Here is a 20,927-nt window from a genome sequence, read left to right as displayed (position 1 = left end):
AAGATGGGTAGATAGTATGCAGTCAAGTGCTATATACAGCAATTAATGATTAAATAATCAAGGCACATGTAACACGTGCATGCCTGTTGACAAAGCTAAATTTAAGCTACAAAATAACTAGGGTAAATTACATAAAAAAATACTTTCTGTATGCTTATCTCTCTGAAGTGAGACAAGCCTTTTTTAGGCTATTAGTTCTTTTTTTAATTTTATTTACTTATTTATTTTTGGCTGCAGTGGATCTTTGTTGCTGCACACAGGCTTTCTCTAGTTGTGGTGAGCAGAGGCTACTCTTGCTGTGGTGCTCAGGACTCTTATTGCAGTGGCTTCTCGTTGCTGAGCACAGACTCTAGGGTAACCGGGCTTCACTAGCTGTGGCTCGTGGGCTCTAGAGCGCAGGCTCAGTAGTTGTGGCCCATTGGCTTAGATGCTCCCATGCATGTGGGATCATGCCAGACCAGGGATCGAACTCGTGTCCCCTGAATTGGCACCCAGATTCTTAACCAATAGACCACCAGGGAAGCCCTGTTACCAGTCTTTTCCCCGTGCTCAGCCATTGGCCCAGGATTCAGTATCTAATCTCCCTATACTGAAGAAATATCTTTAGGTCTTTGGAGTCTTTCTTATTAAACTGTTAATAAATCAGTTGAGTAACTAGCCACAACAAAAACCAGCATAAGGTAACAGGAAAAACTTTGGTAAACGTCAGGCTTCCCAGTCAAGACTTGCAGAATTTCTGAGCTTCTAGAACAATTTAGTAATAATTAAGTGGCTGCCCAAGAAAAGTGGGGGGTGGCAGTGCAGTGGGAGGGAAATCCAAGAGGGAGGGCATATGTGTGTGTATATAGTCGAAGAATTGATCCTTTTGAACTGCGGTGTTGGAGAGGACACTTGAGAATCCCTTGGACTCCAAGGAGATCCAACCAGTCAATCCTAAAGGAAATCAGTCTTGAATATTCATTGGAAGGACTGGATGCTAAAGCTGAAACTCCAATATTTTGGCCACCTGATGAGAAGAACTGACTCATTGGAAAAGTCCCTGATGCTGGGAAAGATTGAAGGCAGGAGAAGAAGGGGACAACAGAAGATGAGATGGTTGGATGGCATCACTGACTCAATGGACATGAGTTTGAGAAAGCTCTGGGAGTTGGTGATGGACAGGGAAGCCTGGAGTGCTGCAGTCCATGGGGTTGCAAAGAGTCGGACACGACTGAGCAACTGAACTGAAATGAACTGATAGCTGATTCACTTTATTGTACAGCAGAAACTAACACAACATTGTGAAGCAATTATCCTCTAACAAAAAAATTAAAATAATTGCAATTTTTTTAAAAAAAAGCTTTGAAAGTCTGACTGAGTAGATGGATGAACTGGAAAAATCACAGGTCAGAGACCACAAACACCACCTTAAACTCACATTGTTATCCTTCTTCAGATCAGAGTTACACAATCCTAATGAAAGGAAGGTCACAGTAACCACAGGTTAAAGTTGAAACATCATGCTAATTTAGACCCTAAATGGGCTGGCTTTGTCTCATGTCACCAAATTTCAATTCATCACTTTGTTCAACTAATATTGTATGTTCAATTATTTAGGTTACATAGTTCTGGTTCTGGGATATGTGTTCCACATATATAAATTTTTAGGTTAGTGATGCACTTTTCTCTTATATATCTTAATAGGTGTATATATCACATTACTTCCTTACTGATATGGAAATAGGATCATGTGCTTATTTCAATTTCTGAACTTCTGAAAAGTTCAAGAGTTTGGACTTTTACTACTTGCTTCTCTTTATTTGTATATAGAAAATTTAAAGGAGAGAGGGTTCCCTCTAAAGAGAAACTGTTATTCATTTAACAGTTATTGAGTGCCTAATGCTATACTACCTGATAAAGAGTAGACACACAGTGGGCTTCCCTGGTGGCTCAATCTGCCTGCAATGCAGGAGACCTAGGTTCCATCCTTGGGTTGGGAAGATCCCTGGAGGAGGGCATGGCAACCCACTCCAGTACTCTTGCCTGGATAATTCTATGGACAGGGGAGCCTGGCAGGTTACAGTCCATGGGATCACCAAGAGTCAGACATGACTGAGAGACTTACACATACACACACACACATTAAATATTTAAGTGACAAAATTATGGAATAATTAAAAAACAGACATGGTCTCTGTTGGTCTCAGGATCTCCATGGTCTCTGGACTCATGGAGATTATACTCTTCCTAATAAGAGAAATTTTAAAATCTAAGTAAAAAGGCAAATTTAAAAAATGCAAGTTCCAGACTTCCCTGGTGGTGTAGCAGATAAAAATCTGCTTGCCAGTGCAGGGGACATGGGTTCAATCCCTGGTCCAGGAAGATCCCGCACGCCACAGCACAACCAAACCAGTGCATCACAACTACTCAGCCCAGGCTCCTAGAGTCTGTGCTCTGCAACAAGAGAAGCCCAAGAACCACAACAAAGAGTAGGCGCGGATCGCTGCAATTAGGGGAAGCCTGCACAAAGCTATGAAGCCAAAGATACAATAAAAAACACAAGTTCCAATTCCTGTTACAAATGAAACAAAAAAGGGTTTGAGATTCAGAGCAATAGTGAAGGGGGCCTATAATCTCTAACATGGAGATCAGAGATTATAAAATTTAAGCGAAAACAAAGTATAGGAATGAGCTGGACATTCAGAGTGAAGGAAGGAGCAATTCAACAGAACATGCGAGCATGAACACAGCCCTCAAATAGGAAACTGCTTAGTGTAGTTCCCCAAAGAAATAAAGGACTGGTGCAGTTCAAGATTAATTAGTGAGAGGGCAATTGACAAGTAGCGGTTGAGCCTGCAGAGATAAGCCAAGGACTACTGTATATGTGTGTGTGTGTGTGTGTGTGTGTGTGTGTGTATACATAAAATCTCTTTAGATCTGAACATTATAAACAAACTGAGGACTGTATTTTCCTAGCTTCAGAGGTTCTTTTTTTTTTTTTTTTCTTTTTTCTGCTTGCCTTTTTTCTAAGGAAGTACCAAAATGTAGTTCTAGTCTTTTATTCTTGAAAGCTTGCATGCATGCATGCTAAGTCACCTCGGTCATGTCCAAGTCTTTGCGACCCCATGGACTGTAGCCCACCAGGCTCCTCTGTCCATGTGATTCTCCAGGCAAGAATACTAGAGTGGGTTGCCCTGTGCTCCTCCAGGAGAGCTTCCTGACACAGGGATCAAAGCTGAGTCTCTTATGCTTCCAGCACTGGCAGGAGGGTTCTTTACCACTAGCGCCACCTGGCAAGCCCCCAGTGAAAGGTTAGTCTCCTAAACATGAGGAGTAGAGCACATTTGGAAAAAGATGCCCAAAAGTGTTCAGTTCCTGCCTCATCTTCCTCTATCACCTACCACAGGAGGAAGTTCTTCATTAATTGGTAACACTGAAGCAATGAGACCAAAGTCAGTTTTGAGAGACATTTAAAGGAATTTATCATTGATACCTACTTTTTGGATTGTATTGATGGTCTGTTAACAAAACTTCACCTTTTCCAGAGGCAAATACTCTCAGAGGTAGAAAAACAGAGACAAAGCATACAGCATTTTGCTTCCCTGCGCTGCCCCCCACCCCCATAAAATCTTTACTTGGGCTTCGCTCTTTTTTTCAACTTTTTAGGTAACTCAGACAAAACAAACAGGGGACCAGGTCTCTAGCTGTATTACAGATGTGGCATTCTTCACAAATTGAAGATCCGTGGCCAACCTTCGCCAAGTCTGTCGGCATCACTTTTTCCAAGACCATCTGCTCACTTCATATCTGTGTCACATGTGGTAATTCTCACAGTATTCAAACTTGCTTATTATTATTCTGTTTATCATAGTGACCTGCGATTGGTGATCTTGCAAAGATTATAGCTCACTGAAGGCTCAGGTGATGGCTAGCATTTTTTACTAATATAATATTTTTAATTAAAGTGTACAGATTTGAACAAAATGTCATTCTACTCAGTAGGCTACAGTATAATACAAACATAGCTTTTATATGCCCTCAGAAACCAAAAGAAACTTGTGACTCACTTTATTGCAACATTCATTTTATTGCTGTCGTCTAGAACCAAACCCACAATATGCCACAATAAAATTACAGGTATGCCTGTAATTGCATTCCTAGATTCCCATCACTGTTAGCTCTTTGAACAGAGACATTTCCATGTATCTGAAATAAGAGTGTTAGTGTTTTTCTTAGATTCTGGAAGGGACACTGGAAGATCAGAATAACAATTTAAAATGTGTAAGCAACCTCCCTACTTTGGAAGATATTAAAAGACAATCAATGATCAGGATCATCTCATATTTCTGTCTAGTTCTAAGATTCTGTACTCTTCATTTGTAGAAGGGTGATAACATTCTTATTAATAACAAATGGGAAAATCATTGCTGCTGGTGGCAACTGAAGCTAATGAAATTGTCTGGCCCGCCACCTTGTGGCCATTAAGTGAAATAACATAATTTTTTTTTTTTTTTTCCCCCAAAACCTAGTTGTGACTGAGTACGAGTCAGGTCTTGAGGGGGTGTCTTGCTCATCAAAGTCTTTCAATCCGATCCAAACAGCAACAGGGTTACTGCGGAAAGACAGGTGGCTTGTTTTCTTAAAGATGTGCGAGAAGCCTTGTAACGCCTACTCATATGTAGCAGAAATCTAGTTCATGGTATTGTCTTAGATTCTGCAGCCCTGCAAGGATTAATGGAGAAGGAAATACAGATCTGGCAAGAATTATTCTAGGACTAGGAAAATGATGCTTGAACTTTGGTGTTGGAGAAGACTCTTGAGAGTCGCTTGGACTGCAAGGAAATCAAAGCAGCCAATCTTAAGGGAAATCAGTCTTGAATATTCATTGGAAGGACTGATGCTGAAGCTGAAGCTCCAATACTTTGGCCATCTGATGAAAAGAACTGATTCATTGGAAAAAACCTTGATGCTGGAAAAGATTGAAGGCAGGAGGAGAAGGGGATAGCAGAGGATGAGATGGTTGGATGGCATCACAGACTCAATGGATACGAGTCTGAGCAACCTCTGGGAGTTGGTGATGGACAGGGAAGCCTGGCGTGCTGCAGTCCATGGGGTTGTAAAGAGTCGGACACAACTGTGCGACTAAACTGAGCTGAAGGAAAATGAAGTAAAGTCAGAAGAAAAGCCATTTTCAGAACTGGTACCAATGAGTTTGTTAGACAAAAAGCATCCAGTTAAGTTGTTCAGAACCCTGGCTGCAGAGATTCCTTGAGAGGTTTGTGTAAACGTAAAGATGCCACGACCCCGCTATGTCCTGATGCTAAAGTGGGGCCCTGGTTGGTATCAGTGGTTTTTTAAAATGTACCACTGATGCCACGCAGCTGAACCTGGAAATACATACCTTAAACCCATTCAGTGGGATGTTGGTAGTTGTTTTGTTTTGTTTTGTTTTTTTTCATTTTATTTATATCTATTTTTGGCTGCATCAGGTCCTCATCGCTGTCCCTGGGCTTCTCTAGCTGTGGTGCACTGGCTTCTAACTGTGGTGGCTTCTCTCGTTACAGAGCACGGACTCTAGGGCATGAAGGCTTCAGCAGCTGCGGCTCCTGGGCTCTAGAGCACAGGCTCAATAGTTGGGGCATAAGGGCTTAGTTGCTCTGAGGCATGTGAAATCTTCCTGGACCAGGGATCAAACCCATGACCCCTGCATTGGCAAATGGACTCTTAACCATTAGACCACCAGGGAAGTCTCAGATGGTTGGAAATTTTAATTGAGTGTGGTTATAAAATACAGGTTATTCTGTTCAAGAACAAAACTCCCTACCTTACAGCAAGTCACATGCAGATGATAACACAGCAATATTATCCAAATCTTTAGAATGATTATATGAAAAGAAACCCCAAATCTTTCTAGAATGGGCTCAATAAAATTCATATATCCCAAACGGTAGTCTGGTTTTCATTCCTTTTTTCCATTCCTTTTTAAGTCTAGGTGCATTTTAGTGTGGCCATTCCTATGTTGTGAGTTTCTGTCATTGTTTGGCAAGTATTAATATTCTCCCTAGTAAGTCTCAAGATTCCATCTGTTTAGGTAAAGCCTTGCTTAAAATTCAGTTTCTTTTATTTACCCCTCAGAAGTTCACATGACTAACTTTGAAGGGGTGAGTAGAAATCTCCTACATTTAGCCACCAATTCAGGCAAGTCAGATGCTAGTGATTTTCCTTTATGTTCTTTTTCCATAGCAATACATTTAAATCCGATTTTTTTTTAATCATTGTAATCAGATAACTGCTTTACAATGTTGTGTTTCTGCAGTACATGAATCAAAGGTAAGCATACATACATCCGCTCACTCTTGAGCCTCCCTCTCCCCACCCCACCTCCAGCCCACCCCTCTAGGTCATCACAGAGCACCAGGCTGAGCTTCCTATGCTACACAGCGACTTCCCACTAGCTATCTATTTTACACATGGTAGTGTATATGATTAATTGTACTGTATGTTCTCATCAGTAATAAAGTTTTGAACCAGGATAATGGCCGCCTAGGATAGAGACTAAATTTTACCAATTCTATTTACAAGTAGGAGTGGCTGTGTTACTCAGTTCCAGCCAGTAGAGGTCAGTGGTGCTGTCCTTAGTACCTGTAGGGAGCTTTCCTTCAGAGAGCTGGCCAGTATGCTGTCCTCTTCTGGGTCTCTTCCTCCATCTGATTACAAGAAGTAGATCTTGTGTCTGACTTTCAGGATGAGGATTACACCCAACTGATGTGGAAGAGAGGGCAGAAGTAGCCTGGGCCTCAAGAGGTAGTTTGTTGTGACCCACACAGTCAAAGGCTTTAGCATAGTCAATGAAACAGAAGTCAATGCTTTTTTGGAATTCCTTTGCTTTTTCTATGATCCAATGGCCGTTGGCAATTTGATTTCTGGTTCCTCTGCCTTTTCTAAATCCATCTTTAACATCTGGAAGTTCTCGGTTCACATACTGTTGAACCCTAGCTTGAAGGATTTTGAGCATTACCTTGCCAGCATGTGAAATGAGCCCAATTGTGAGGTAGTCTGAACATTCTTTAGAATTGCCTTTCTTTGGGATTGGAATGAAAACTGACCTTTTCCAGTCCTGTGGCCACTGCTGAGTTTTCCAAATTTGCCGTCATATTGAATGAAACACTTTAAAAGCATCATCTTTTAGGATTTAAACAGCTTAGGCAGAATTCCATCACCCCCACTAGCTTTGTTAGAAGTAATGCTTCTAAGGCCTACTTGATTTCAAAATCCAGGATGTCTGGCTCAAGGTGAGTGACCACACCATCATGGTTATCCTGGTCATTAAGACCTTTTTTGTGTAGTTCTTCTGTGTGCATTCTGTGTATTCTTTCGTGATGTGAAAAGCCGACTCATTGGCAAAAGACCCTGATGCGGGGAAAGATTGACAGCAAGAGAAGAAGGGGGCGATGGAAGATGAGATGGTTGGAGCGCACCATGGACTCAGGCAGATAGTGAAGGCCAGGGAAGCCTGGCATGCTGCAGTCCATGGGGTCACAAAGTGTCGAACACAACTTGGTGACTGAACAACAGGAGGCAGAGTCATTATGCCAAACCTGGACATTTTTACACAAGAATGGAGTCGATGTCTTGTGCATGTATTTTAAATATACAAATACTTGTGTATTTAAATTTTAATATACAAATATTTGTGTATTTTAAACATATGTGCTTTAAATATTTTTTAAATACTTATATATTTCAAATATTTTCACATATTCATGCTGGTTCTAGCCTGACAAAGCTCTGAAATGTTCTAGCTACTCTGTCCCACATCTAGGTTTTACCTGCACCCGAGGAAAAGGAGACCGGGCAAGATCATCTTCAAAGATGATGATCAGCTATTTCGATCAAGAAAATCAATCCTCAAGGAGAGTTTACTAATCAAAAGAAGGAGAGCCTTCTCAGCTGTATTTCCCATCAAGTCTGAAAACTGTTTTTAGAGACACCCAGCTCAACATATGCTACACTTCCCCTGACTCATGCCATATCCTGTATTTTCCAAATAGATGCAGGATTTATTATAATAAATGTCCTGCAATATTCAGTCAGTTCAGTCACTCAGTTGTGCCCGACTCTTTGTGACCCCATGGACTACAGCACTCCAGGCTTCCCTGTCCATCACCAACTGCCAGAGCTTACTCAAATTCATGTCCATCGAGTCAGTGATGCCATCCAACTATCTCATCCTCTGTTGTCCCCTTCTCCTCCTGCCTTCGATCTTTCCCAGCATCAGCGTCTTTTCCAATTAGTCAGTTCTTTGCATCAGGTGGCCAAAGTATTAGAGTTTCAGTTTTGCATCAGTCCTTCCAATGATTATCACCAGTGAAAAAAAAATAAAAACCTATTCTGGCTAGTTAGCCTAAGTCACTGCCATTTTAGTCTTAAATAAAACTTACTCCTAATATGCAACGTCATTTAATTTGCAAAGGATTTCATAGTCACAACCTCTGATGTAACTATATCTAACAGGAAGGAAATTCACCACTTCCTTTCTACAAAAAATAAATTGGCCCACCCATGTCACAGAGCTAGTTTAGTGGCAAACCTGGGATTTGAGCCCTATGCCCAGCCTCCAAATCTTTCTAGTAAGCTCCAAGGTGTTCCCAACGGTCCTTGAATGGCCCATTTGAAACTTGTACTTTTATGGATAATTTGGTTCTTCATGACCTAATCCCTGAACTGAAACCTTCAAGCCTATCAGAAGCTATCATTCTTTCACTTTTTTTTGAGCATCAGCTCTAGGCCAGGCACTGTTCTGACCAGAGTGTATGAACCATTGAACAAAATAAAACTTCTGCCTTTTGGAGCTTACAATCTAGTAAGAGTGGACCATGAACTTCAGAAAATGTTAGGATCTGTGTTCAGCAAACAGGACTAAAGTAGATCAACGTGGGAATTAGTGAGAGCTGCGAGTGGGTGAAGGTTGCTGAAATATTTAAAAAGGTGCTCTGGGTAGCCTGAAGTGATAGCTGAGCCAAGACTTGAAGGAGGTAGGGAATCAGAGCACCTAAAACACAGTTTTTTTCTTTGAATGGCAAGCAATGCAAAACCAAGCTTTGATTGAGTGATATAAGGCAACACAGGCCCCAGGAGATGAGTACAAACCGTTGTGTTCCATACCTCCAACCCAGGAGCTCAGGATCACTTTTTGCAAGCTTCAGGCGCTAAACACATCTAAATGGAAGTCTTGAGGATCTTAAATACACTGCTGTGTTGAAAACAGAACTGTCAAAACTGATGGTCCACACTGCAAAATATACACGCAGAGTGACGAGGGTTGTCTCTTAGTCACTGTTGAAATATGCACAGGCCTGCATGGTGGCACATGGAAATGTCATTTGACTCCTTCTGGAGTAATCGCTTCCTGTTACTTCAAAATGAAAATAATCTGTTTGCCTGTATTTACAAACTATTAAAGTGTCCTTAACCGCAAGAATAAAAGTAAAAAGAAAATATATGGTAAAGTAAACAGACTGAGATCACAGGCTAAGAACATCTTACAGCTTTGGGAACAAGGACTGTTTTTTGTTTGGGGGATGGGGAAGGTTAAAACACAAGAAAAACAAGCTCTGTGGCCCTGATTACCCACCGGAGAGCATGCCACAGGCTGGAGCTGACCAGATTGCAGGCCTAGCTCTGTAAACAAAGGGGCGAGTGAGGAGCTGGACAGGAGGCAGGGCCAGGAAGTTAACAGTTACTTGGGGCTGCAGTAGAGTGACCAGCTGGACTCAGCCACTTAAGGACAAAGTAGACCAGTTTCTCAAAATAATTGGTTTCATGCAGTAAAAACAAAATGAGGATGAATGCTTGGAGCTTATTCAAATAAGAGTAAAAATAGATCCAAAAGAAAACACAGCTAGAAATAGTTGAATACAAGTTTTGTATTGAGTTAAAAACTGGACACAATCAGTTTATCAACTAGTTTATTTTTCTGGAAATGACTGGTGTGTTATTACAGCTGACGTGGGGCTGTATTCATGGGCAAGAGCACCCCCAACTCACACACAAGACCTCAAATCACACCATACCTATTATATTGGGTGGTTACCGACACAGTCACCATAAAGAATTATGTGGTTAATATGTGGAACATTTTCACAGCAACTTGGGATAACTGACAATATTATGTCCAAAGGGTGAATGCAACAAGGCAGAGACCTGGGCCCTACCCAGCTCTGGAGAATGCCATACATACCAGCAGGGTAGAGCGCCCCCCGGAGTTTGAGCATGGCGGTGCATTTGTCTGCCTAGTCACCGCTATTCACGTTTGTTGTTCTTTCGCACTTTTAACCTGATTTCACAATACAGTCCTACGAACCTTCTTAGGTTCATAGAAAGCACCAGGCTTTCCAGGGAAAAAAAAATTTTATGTTGGGGAAAAAGTGGAATAAAGCAGAACCACCTGATTTCTTTCAGAAAGGAATTTCCACTCATCTGTTTTTTGCTGTCTCTTAACTTGTATCCCAACTGCCCACCTACATATGGGTTCCTGACTGAAGGTTCTAACCTAAGGTTGGAAGGGGCACCAAGCTTGTGCCAAGCCCAAAAGCCATCGAGGTGCCTTTTGCTGCTCTGGGAGACGGTGGCCTCTTACAGACCAGGACGTGACAGCAAGAACAGGCTGGCTTAGGACTTACAGGGAAGCCAGGTTAACAGAGCAGTGCCTCTGCAGTTTCGGTCTGCAGCAGAGTCACAAGGAGCCAGTTAACAATACAGCTGCCTACGCTGAGCTTCTGAGTCAGCTAAACCCGGGACAAGGCCTAGACATCCGCATTTTAACAAGCACCCCCCAATCTCCACTCCGCTATCTTCTGATGTAGGCGTCTTCCACCTTCAGCTCTGAGGAGCATGTAAAGCAGTGACAAGGCATTTATCTATGGAGGAAAAAACCACGCACATTCCGCCAACAGACACCCTGTGCACCCCGCCCCCAGCTCCCTTCGCCTTTGGCCTTTGGACAGTGACTCCTGGGTGGTGAGGGGTGGAGTACACGTCTGACCACATCTGGGCGACGCCTCACAAGGCCACATCCTCCCAAAGTTTACTGCTCGGAGTCCACACACTGTCTACTCTAATACCTACTAAATAAAGGCAACATTTCTAACTCATTTTAAGGTATGCAATTCTTTTATTTCCTTGGTCTGACAGCAGAAACTTCATTATACAAGAGCCTGCATCTTGACAGAGCTGACCCTCAGACTTCCCCCACGGGAAGGACCCTTTTCATTCACGGAGATGAACTGAAGTGTCTTGAGATGAATTGAAATGTCCCATCTGGGTGCAAATTCCTGCTTCCCACCCAGATCATAACCCTAACGTGAAAATAATCAGAATCAAATGGAATCCCCAAGAACTATGAAAAGTCACCCTTCTCAAATTTTTCTAACTAGCAGCCGCGGGAAATTAAGACCCAAGGAGGGGGTGCCACTGGCCCTCACCATGCATCTCTGTGCATTGAGAAAGTGGAGGACAGCAGGCCGGGAGCAAGAGTTCTGGATAAGCGGGAGGTGCAGACAAGCCATCTTACCCCATACCTGCCCCTTCTGTACGTTTAACTCCGTTAACTCATGGAGTGAAGTCTGGGAAATGTCAAGACGAGTGGTTTTAGCCTGTTACTGAAATGGGTGATGCTCATTCAAGTCCAAGGTAGGTGTGGGGAAAACGGGCACCAAAGAGCAAAGCAGGTTAGACAGAGATGCTCAGTACTCATTCAGTTCCAGTTCTATGCTATGGAGACTATCTTTGCAATCCTGATGTCCCTCACGCCTGGCCTCTACTCTCCAGCAGAAGGGGAGCTCCATCTAAGTGTCTACAGCCACCACAGGGGTGGTGGGCTGGGTACTGTGATGCTTGTGAGATGACCACTGGGATGTGGGAGGGATGTGGGAGACAGGAGAGGTCAGGGGCTATAATACTTCAATTCCAGTGGGTCTCTTTTGGTCCCTGGGAATGGTCCACTACCAGCCAGTAATCCTGCAACATTCTCAACCCCTTTCCCCACCTGTCTTGTGCAAATGTCAAAAATAGAATCTCTGCCCAAAGCAAAGGAGAGCAGGAAGTTATTGTCGGTTCACGGTCTCTGGCCCCAGCTTGCCCACTCCGGTTCTTCCATGGAAATCAGATTTTGCAGCAGTGTTTGTTGTGAGACTAAAGTATCCCTATTTTTTTTTTCTATCAAAGCCAACCCAACAGCTCTGTCCTGACATGCTTTCTCCCAGGGCCGAGAAAGCAGCAAAAAATGTCAATCGAGCGTGTGAAAATATGGTGATGGTGTGTGTGGTGTCGTGTTTCCAGGTGTTCCTCCTCTGTCTCCTTCACGGGGGGAGCCCTCCCTCTGTCTCTCTCTCCCCAAGCCCCACACTTGCCCCTCCCCCTGCCCCGAGTCCAGTCGCTCCCACTGGCCGGTTTCCGCCACTCACTTCCCGTAGACACTCTCGTCACTGTAGGCCACATACAGAAAGTAGTCTTCCTCATGGTTGTCCTGGGCGAAGAGGGGAGAGAATGGTTTAGAAACATAATCAAGTTCGTCATCCCTAGGGGCTGGAGTCTCACACAACCTTGTAGGGTAGGCATAGGAGGTACCCTGCATCCCCCTTCAAAAGGGGATAGCGTGACTCCCCTGGTGGTCCAGTGCTTAGGACTCTGAGCTTTCAGTGCAGGGGTCACCAGTTTGATCCCTGGTCAGGGAACTTGGATCCTGCATGCCACTGGGCAGGGCCAAAAAAACAGGGATCAAAGAAGCAGCAGAAGTGGCTGGGATTCAACTTTGAACTCTTAAGTTCACAAAAACCTTCATGGAGAACATCATACACATCAGAGATATGAAGCTCATTCCGGCAAGAACGACGACACAACATGACTATATATTGTTGTTGACTGCTGTTCAGTCACTAAGTCGTGTCCAACTCTTCTGTGACCCCATGGACTGTAGCCCACTACGCTCCCTTGTCCATGGGATTTCCCGACAAGAATACTGGAGTGGGTTGCCATTTATTCCTCCAGGAGATCTTCCTGACCCAAGGATTGAACACGTGTCTCCTGCATTGGCAGGCAGGTTCTTTACTGCTGAGCCACCAGGGAAACCCATTAACTATATATATTTGAAACTGAAAGTCGCTCAGCATGTCAGACTCTTTATGACCCCATGGACTATACAGTCCATGGAATTCTCTAGGCCAGAATAATGGAGTGGGTAGCCTATCCCTTCTCCAGCGGATCTTTCTGACCCTGGAATCGAAGGGATAATTATATATATTGGGATATAAAAATATATATATTGGGATATAAAAATATATATATTGGGATATAAAATTATATATATTGGGATATATATATATGGATATAAACCAGGGAATGTATGCTGTGGAATAAAAACTAGAAATTATTAGAAAAGTTCACTAATAGGATAGAATTATAAGACAGTATTGTGTGAAACCCTTTGAGGAATAATGATGCAGTTACAATCTAAGGTGATAAATCATGATCAAGTTCTCTACTATAGTTTATCATCATATTTTTACAGTTTGCCAAAAATTAAACCAAATAAAATCATTCAAGTTACTCCCTCCAACTGAGTTGATTTGTGAAGACAAATGAATCCACTGAAACACTGCCTGGTCTTTAAATTTGATTTGATTTGGTATATCTGTGGTCAGAAAGCACTTCCTGCTGTTTCAATAAGGACACTCCAATGTTAAAACACTACGGCAGGGCAAGACTGAGAAAATAATTCAAAGGGACTGAATCCCGTGTGCCGCTCAATTGCTGAGGGACAAGAGACACCTGATTTCCCAGAGCCTGACACGGCCATGTGAGAGCATCCTGATAAATGACACCTCTACCACCTGCCCCACTTCCCGGGTGTGTGGAAGATAACACCTGGGACGGAGGCTAGAGAAAGCCAGGCGGTACAGCCTTATCGCCAGGACCATTACCTCATACAGCTGGCCCATGGTCGCACTAGTGGGAGGTATGGTGTTGTTGACAAAGAAGAATAAGGCGTCCTCAGGTCTCAGGTGGATTCTCTTCCGGATTAAGAAGTAGAACTGGCCAACTGGATGGGGGGTGCGGGGGTGGCATTTAGAAAACAAAGACGAAGCAGAAGAAGACAAGAGGTTAGCAGGAGGGTAGTAAGATCCGGAAAACAATTCTACTGCACCTGTTTCCCAAAGCACCAGACAGGCATTATCATCTGAGCAGAGCCTAACACTGTCCTGCAGCTTCAGAAACAAAAAATGACATGGCAAGAAGCCTGTGTGTTCCCTGACGTGCCATGGAGTTTAATTCCTCAATCCGTCTCCACTTTACTCAATTTCAGACCTAATGCTAACATTCCCATGGTCTAAATCTGATTTGAAACACACTTTTCAGAATTCTTTGGGGTCCAGCGGTTAGGACTCTGGTGCTTTCAATGCCAGGGCCCAGGTTCTATCCCTGGTAGGGGGAACTAAGATCCCAAAGCCACATAATATGGGGAGAAAAACACACACACACACCAGACACTTTCATGTCCATTTCCGCCTAAGACAAACTTGTGATGGAAGATATCTATTGGACTCCAGTAATCTTAGTACAATCCCTCATCCCAATGTCGGGGCAATGAGTGGCGTTCAGTGCTTTATTTTTCACTGAGTACACTGAAAGGTTTCTGCTGCTGCTGCTGAGTCGCTTCAGTCATGTCCGACTCTGCGACCCCATAGACGGCAGCCCACCGGGCTCCCCCGTCCCTGGGATTCTCCAGGCAAGAACACTGGAGTGGGTTGCCATTTCCTTCTCCAATGCATGAAAGTGAAAGGGAAGTCACTCAGTCATGTCCGACTCTTAGCAACCTCATGGACTGCAGCCTACCAGGCTCTTCTGCCCATGGTTTCTAGAAGGCTGATATTCAAACCTAATCACTCTGGAGCAAACACAGCAACCAATATCTTTCCAAGTGTCTCCTGGATGCAGTGGTTATTCCATTAAACATCAACATGAAGAATTAATGTATCTTTTGGAAATCCAAACAGTATCTACAAGATGTATGAACAAGAAAACCATAACTTGAAGAGGTCAAGGTATTCAGCTGAGAATCTCTATAATGTTATCTTCCCAACAAATTAGTCTGGTTTTCCTTATGGTGTAAATTGGTATCACAATAACAAACCTGAATTTTAAGCGGCTTATATAATACGCATCTGGTCTTTTCTTTCAAGCTCTCACACTCTGCTGCCTCTAAATCAAACAAGGCCCTACAACAATGGGAAAAGCTTAAGGAAATCAGTGATGGGAAAGAACAATTACATCACCATCGCTGAATCACCCAATTCTCTGGGGCATCCCACTCACTTTCCTCTGTTCTACCTCCCCTCAAGCCCACGATCACATGCACACAGGAAGGACTGGGAAGGAGGGAGGAAGGGTCTGCTACTGTAGGAGGAAGGGTCTGCTGTGGGAGAAGGGTCAGGGGAGGGACAGAGCATTACCAGTGAGGTCAGAGGGCACGAGGTACTTCCTCTTGTCCAGGTCAGGCACCCTGGCCTTGGGAGCCTTCTCCACGATCACCTGGGAGGAGAGACAAAGGGTGGGAATGAAAACTGCAGAATCCAACCTAGTATGTTGCCTTCTACACCCTACAATTGCCCTTATCTGAAGTGAGTTTCTCTAGGCTCAATACAACTTTTCCATCTCTTATTCTCTCTTACCCTTTACAAAATGTATGGGGAAACAAACTTTCTTAATAAGGTTATAATTTTATTACTGAAACAACAAGAGGATAAGGAAGGGATATTATGAAAAGTAAAGAGGATCTTGATTTTAATTACAAGTTACCTATAAGACGTGTGTACGTGCATGCTAAGTCGCTTCAGTCATTTCCATCTCTTTGCAACCCTATGGACTATAGCCCACCAGGCTCCTCTCTCCTTAGGTCTCTAGGCAAGAATACTGGAGTGGGTTGTCATGCCCTCCTCCAGGGGATCTTCCTGACCCAGGGATGAAACTAGAGTCTCTTATGGCTCGTGCATTGGTAGGCAGGTACTTTGTTATAGGATATATACTTTCTGGCATTTAGTTGAAGCACCAAGAAAATTGTCTGGATTTTCTCAAGTGGTCCTGAGTACCTACTAGGTTTATTCTTTCTCATAAATGATATTTATCTGTAAAGGTACAGATAATGTGGTTTAAATTTTGTACTTCATCAAAATTTTTGAGAATGATTGCAAAAAAAATGCATTCAAGGCACTATTAAGTAAAAAAAGTGTAAAAGTAGTGCTTATATTAATAGAATGTCAGTACAATAACCCATAATAACCCGTATTGATTATCTGTTAGGATTTTAAGGGATTTTCAGTGTCTACATTAAATATTTCTACAATACTTTCAAGTTTAGAAGGGTCATTTATTTCTGTAATGAAAAGGAAAAAAGATCAAAAGTGAGGAGATATACGTATACCTATGTTGAGGTTTGACAGAAAACAAAATTCTGTAAAGCAATTATCCTTCAATAAAAAAATAATTTAAAAAAAGGAAAAAAGATACATAAAAGTTATACATGTAGATGTATAAAACAGGAAATATTTTATAAATAAAATTTCAAGCAATAATTTAAATAATGTACTTAAATTTAAATATTACAAAAACACATTCAGTATTTATATACTATATAAGTGATGTAATATGTAATTTGATTTAAATTATAAATACTTTGAATTGATTATAAAACCATCAGTTTTAGATTTTTAGTCTAGAAAATATAATCATTTTAGGTAGAAGATAAGGGAAGTACAGAAAAGTTAAAGCATAAATAAACACTGGGTACAGGTCACATAAATTCTCTTAACTTCAGCATTCCAAGGAGTAAAATATGTATGTATGTTTAGTCACTCAGTTGTGTCCGAGCCTTTGTGACCCCATGGACTATAGACCACCAGGCTCCTCTGTCCACGGGATTCTCCAGGCAAGAACACTGGAGTGGGTTGCCATGCCCTCCTCCAGGGGATCTTCCCGACCCAGGGATCAAACCTGGGTCTCCCACATTTCAAGCAGATCCTTTACCATTTGAGCCGCCAGGGAAACCTGATAAAAAGGAACACGGTAACCTTCAAACACATCTTTTACAGACACATGGAATGGACACAACAAACTCACTGCTACTGCTAAGTCACTTCAGTCGTGTTGGACTCTGTGCGACCCCATAGACGGCAGCCCGCCAGGCTCTCCCATCCCTGGGATTCTCCAGGCAAGAACACTGGAGTGGGGTGCCATTGCCTTCTCCAAATAATCCATAAATCCGTAAAACTTTTATGTGAAAAGGCTTTGTAAACTGTAAAGATCTAAACATAACGATTTGGAGAAATCTGAAGCTTTTAAATTTAAGGGGATAGGTTAACATAGTGGAAAAACCTGCTTATTTTTGCAGAGAAAGAGAATTCTGCACCAGGAAGACCAGAAGAACATTATCACAAATAAGTCACAGGCACAAAATGTAAACTGTGAGGAACAGAGTAGTAACTAACAAAGTGATGTTATCATAACTAGACTTATCATGGTGTCTTGAAATGTGCATAAAAAACACTATGTTGTGTAACAGGAATTAACAGTGTTGTAGGTTAATTATACTTTGAGAGTAAATCCTAAGAGTTCTTATCACACATTTTTTTTTTCTATTTCTTTAATTTTGTATCTGTATGAGACTGTATGGACAGTCACTAAATTTATTGTGACCATCATTCCATAAGGTATGTAAGTCAAATCATGATGCTGTACACTTTATAGGTATTCAGTGCCATATGTCAATTATATTTCTATAAAACCAAAAGAAAAAATTAAAAAAAAAATAAAAATTAAACCTGGAGTACTGATATATGAATCAGAAATGAAAACAAAGTCAGAAGAGCATAGGAATAGACCAGTGAAGACCCAACAATGAGGCAGCAGGTAAATAAAATTAAAAGGGAAGGAGGGAGCATAGCATTGTGTTATGCAGGAACTCTGAGACCTGGCAGCTCCAGCCCCAATTAATAAGAGATGGAAACCACAAGAAAGGAGCAGGAAAAGAGAGCAACAAAGACAAGTGCAATTGAAGCAGGGTACGTGACTGCTTTAATAACAGAACAGTCCAGTGAGAAAGGGCTTTGGAAATCATTTAACCCTCTTTTCTGTCAACACAACACTTCAGCACAGTAAGATGCAGAGTTCTGCTCAGAACTAACACCAAATCTCAGGATTCAGAGGGCAAAGCTCCTTCTTTTTTTTTTTTTTTTTTTTGTCATCAGAAAGAAAGCCACACACTGAGCAGCTGGAAGGAGTTTGGCCACTGGTTAAAATCCAACTAGAGAAATCATGAGATCTGAGTGAGTCATAAGAGCTTACAAATTATCAAATAAGTAAAATATTTAACAGCAAACAATGAGAAAAAAATAGAGGGATTAGCTGAAATTCTGGGTGAATGCATGGAAACAACTGAAATGGGAAGGGCTGTTTTGAGGAAATATAGGAGAATTTTAACTAGATTTTGGAACAGGTACAATTCTGAGCTTGTAGCTTATACAGAACTATTATTGGAACAGAGCTTTAATCTTGGAGTTCTGAAAAAAACGGTCATCATTTTGCTTACTGGAATGTTTTTCTGGCATCATACTGCCATCTGAACTGGTGAGGGCAGCAACAGTTGACTTCTCTATTTCCAATACCTGACAGCACAATGCACGCTTAAATCATTCTTAAATCACGAACTGCCTCGGACCTTGAGAAACACTATGGCCTGGAGGATCCAACAGCCAGGATCAGAATCCCAGCTCAGGCACACATCAGCCACTTGCAGGAAGTTACTCCATTTCTTCAGATCCTTCTTCTGTAGAAAGGGATTATAATGGTGTGAGGACTAAGTGAATGACTACAGACAGGGCACTGAAGATATTCCCAGGGATGTGGTAAGCTATCAATCAAAGTTAGTTGTCACTTGAAAATATTATAAGAGGATAGGATGGGCGTCACCAAGACTTGGTGGGAAACTTTTAAAGCAGTCATCCAAGGTCCAGAGACCAGGAAAGAAATTTGCGAAGCATCCTTTAGTGGGTAATAGGGCTAGTTCTCCTTTTTAGCTGAAAACACCTTTGTATGTAATTCCCCTAATGCAACAGCCCTCATGTCTCCCTTAGATTATAGAAAAAGTACTCCAAGAGGTTTATACGGCCCAGGTCGCTTCTGGCAGCTGTAAGAACATGAAAAGTTAGATGGAAGACTGGAAAGGAATTCACCATCAGATAACTGCAATTCCTTTACACGTAAATTACCTGTAATATTTATCCTAAAGTCCCTGCCCTAAGATAAACAACACAGTCTTAGGGTCTTTAATCCTCCCATCTCCAAAACTCAAGGATTGCTGTTCCCTCTATCACACTTTAAAAGCCTTCTGCCCTCAAATCCAGCTACGCAGCCCACAATAGCGAAAACCAGGCAAGAGGCGGGGGAAGGGTAACAGGAAAAACGCCCGGATGCAGAAAGACACCTTGGTATTTCTTCCCTGTTCCTTCTCTCCGCCTGCGCTAAGTTAAAGAACATAAACCTGAGTCCAAAAACCCGAGAAGAAGGTCTCAGTCCTTGCTGATTGTGTTCAGGTACAATGTGTTCAGAATAAACACCGGCCCACACGCCCTGGAGCCAAGAATGATGAGGCAACCGGGTTGCTGCGCAGAGAACGTGACCTTGTTTTCTGGGCCAGGACTCTTGTGGCATCCCCTTCCCTTCCTAATTCTCACAGAATAAAACAAAAGATCCAATGGCTTCCGAATATTTCCCTCCCAAACCCAGGGCTACAAAGGGCCAAAGTCCTCCCGGTTAACGGAGAACCACCTAAGGGTGGAAATTGATGGGAGCAAATCCCCGTTCATTCCTGAACAGTTCCATGCTATCTTAAGGCAGCATATGGGTGGTCCCGACCTCATCATTCTCTCCCCAAAAAGCTACATTTTGAGTACATCCCAGCCAACACATCCGCTGAACGCTGCTGAGTCACTCAATCGTAGGATCCGTTCTAAAACTGCGGTCAGCTCTAAAAGATGGGGACAGGCTCTAGGGATACGAGTTTTTAAAGGTCCGCAGTCCGAACGTCCATTCCACTGGCTCTCCCCGCGGTGAAGGGCGTGCAGGTTGAGTAATGTTAGGGGCCACCCTTCTGTGCCTTTTGGCAGCCATCGCGACTCCCCCGCCCCCATCCCCATCCCCCCCCCCCCCTGCCCCCCTAGGACACTCACAGGGACCCGGTCCGGGTATTTCTTTCGGATCTTTTCTCCTTCCTTTTTCCGATACTCAAAGGGATGGTCCTCCTTATACTGGAACTTCATGATGAACCGCAGGATTTCTAAAATCCCCGGACGGGGCCTGCCTCTCTCGCGGACGAAGGCGTCTCTCCCGTCTTTTGATGATGATCCCTTTGGGCAATTCGCAATGAGTCTCAGATTCGCTTCCAAGAGGCCAGCCCACGTCGCAGCGCCGCTCGGCAGAGCTTTCAGAAAGGAGGGACTCGGGGCCTGGGTTCCAAGACAGGGTAGGGCCAGGTAAAGAATTCCCGGTGGCTTTTACCGAGAGCTGCGAGCACAAAAACAACCCGACGGCCCGCTGATCCTGTGACGTCAGGAAGCCCCGCCCCCGCGAACCTTGGACCGCGGGATGGGGGTGGGCAGGCGCCGTCCATTTCAGTGGTTTCTCTTTCTAGTTTCAGTTTCCCCGAATATAGTCCATTTAGAACACGAGGAACTTTCACATTTTATTTTATTGTGAAAGTGACATTAGAGGTGTTTTTAAAACAACAGCAAAAAATAATGTTCTAAAGAGGTATTCTACCCTCTCCGCCATTTCTTGGTTGGGCCCCAAAACAAATACAGATGGTAAAAATCCAGCTTTTTTTCAGCCTGTTGGGATCT

The 20,927-nt window shown here is 42.9% G+C and overlaps 1 protein-coding gene across 1 annotated transcript; it reads right to left on the bottom strand.

Annotated features, from left to right (window-relative positions):
• Positions 1-9,930: 9,930 nt before the first annotated feature.
• GABARAPL1 (GABA type A receptor associated protein like 1) lies at positions 9,931-20,647 on the bottom strand. The gene is made up of 4 exons (XM_027541307.1): positions 20,259-20,647; positions 15,489-15,567; positions 13,959-14,077; positions 9,931-12,505 (listed from the first exon to the last, which is right to left on the bottom strand). Exons 1-4 carry the CDS (start codon positions 20,346-20,348, stop codon positions 12,440-12,442), a joined length of 354 nt encoding a protein of 117 aa, XP_027397108.1. The 5' UTR covers positions 20,349-20,647; the 3' UTR covers positions 9,931-12,439.
• Positions 20,648-20,927: the final 280 nt, after the last annotated feature.

The sequence above is a fragment of the Bos indicus x Bos taurus genome, chromosome 5, assembly GCF_003369695.1.
Source record: "Bos indicus x Bos taurus breed Angus x Brahman F1 hybrid chromosome 5, Bos_hybrid_MaternalHap_v2.0, whole genome shotgun sequence".
Taxonomy (NCBI): Eukaryota; Metazoa; Chordata; class Mammalia; order Artiodactyla; family Bovidae; genus Bos; species Bos indicus x Bos taurus.
Note: the sequence above shows the minus strand (reverse complement) of the source record. Positions and strands in the feature narration are given on the sequence as shown.

Coding starts and splice junctions, on each gene's coding strand:
- GABARAPL1 (XM_027541307.1), bottom strand. CDS start 20,348: ATGAAGTTCCAGTATAAGGAGGACCATCCCTTTGAGTATCGGAAAAAG. Junction 14,078..15,488: donor CGTGCCCTCTGACCTCACTG/GTAATGCTCTGT, acceptor CCCCCCATCCAG/TTGGCCAGTTCTACTTCTTA. Junction 12,506..13,958: donor CCATGGGCCAGCTGTATGAG/GTAATGGTCCTG, acceptor CTCTTCGCCCAG/GACAACCATGAGGAAGACTA.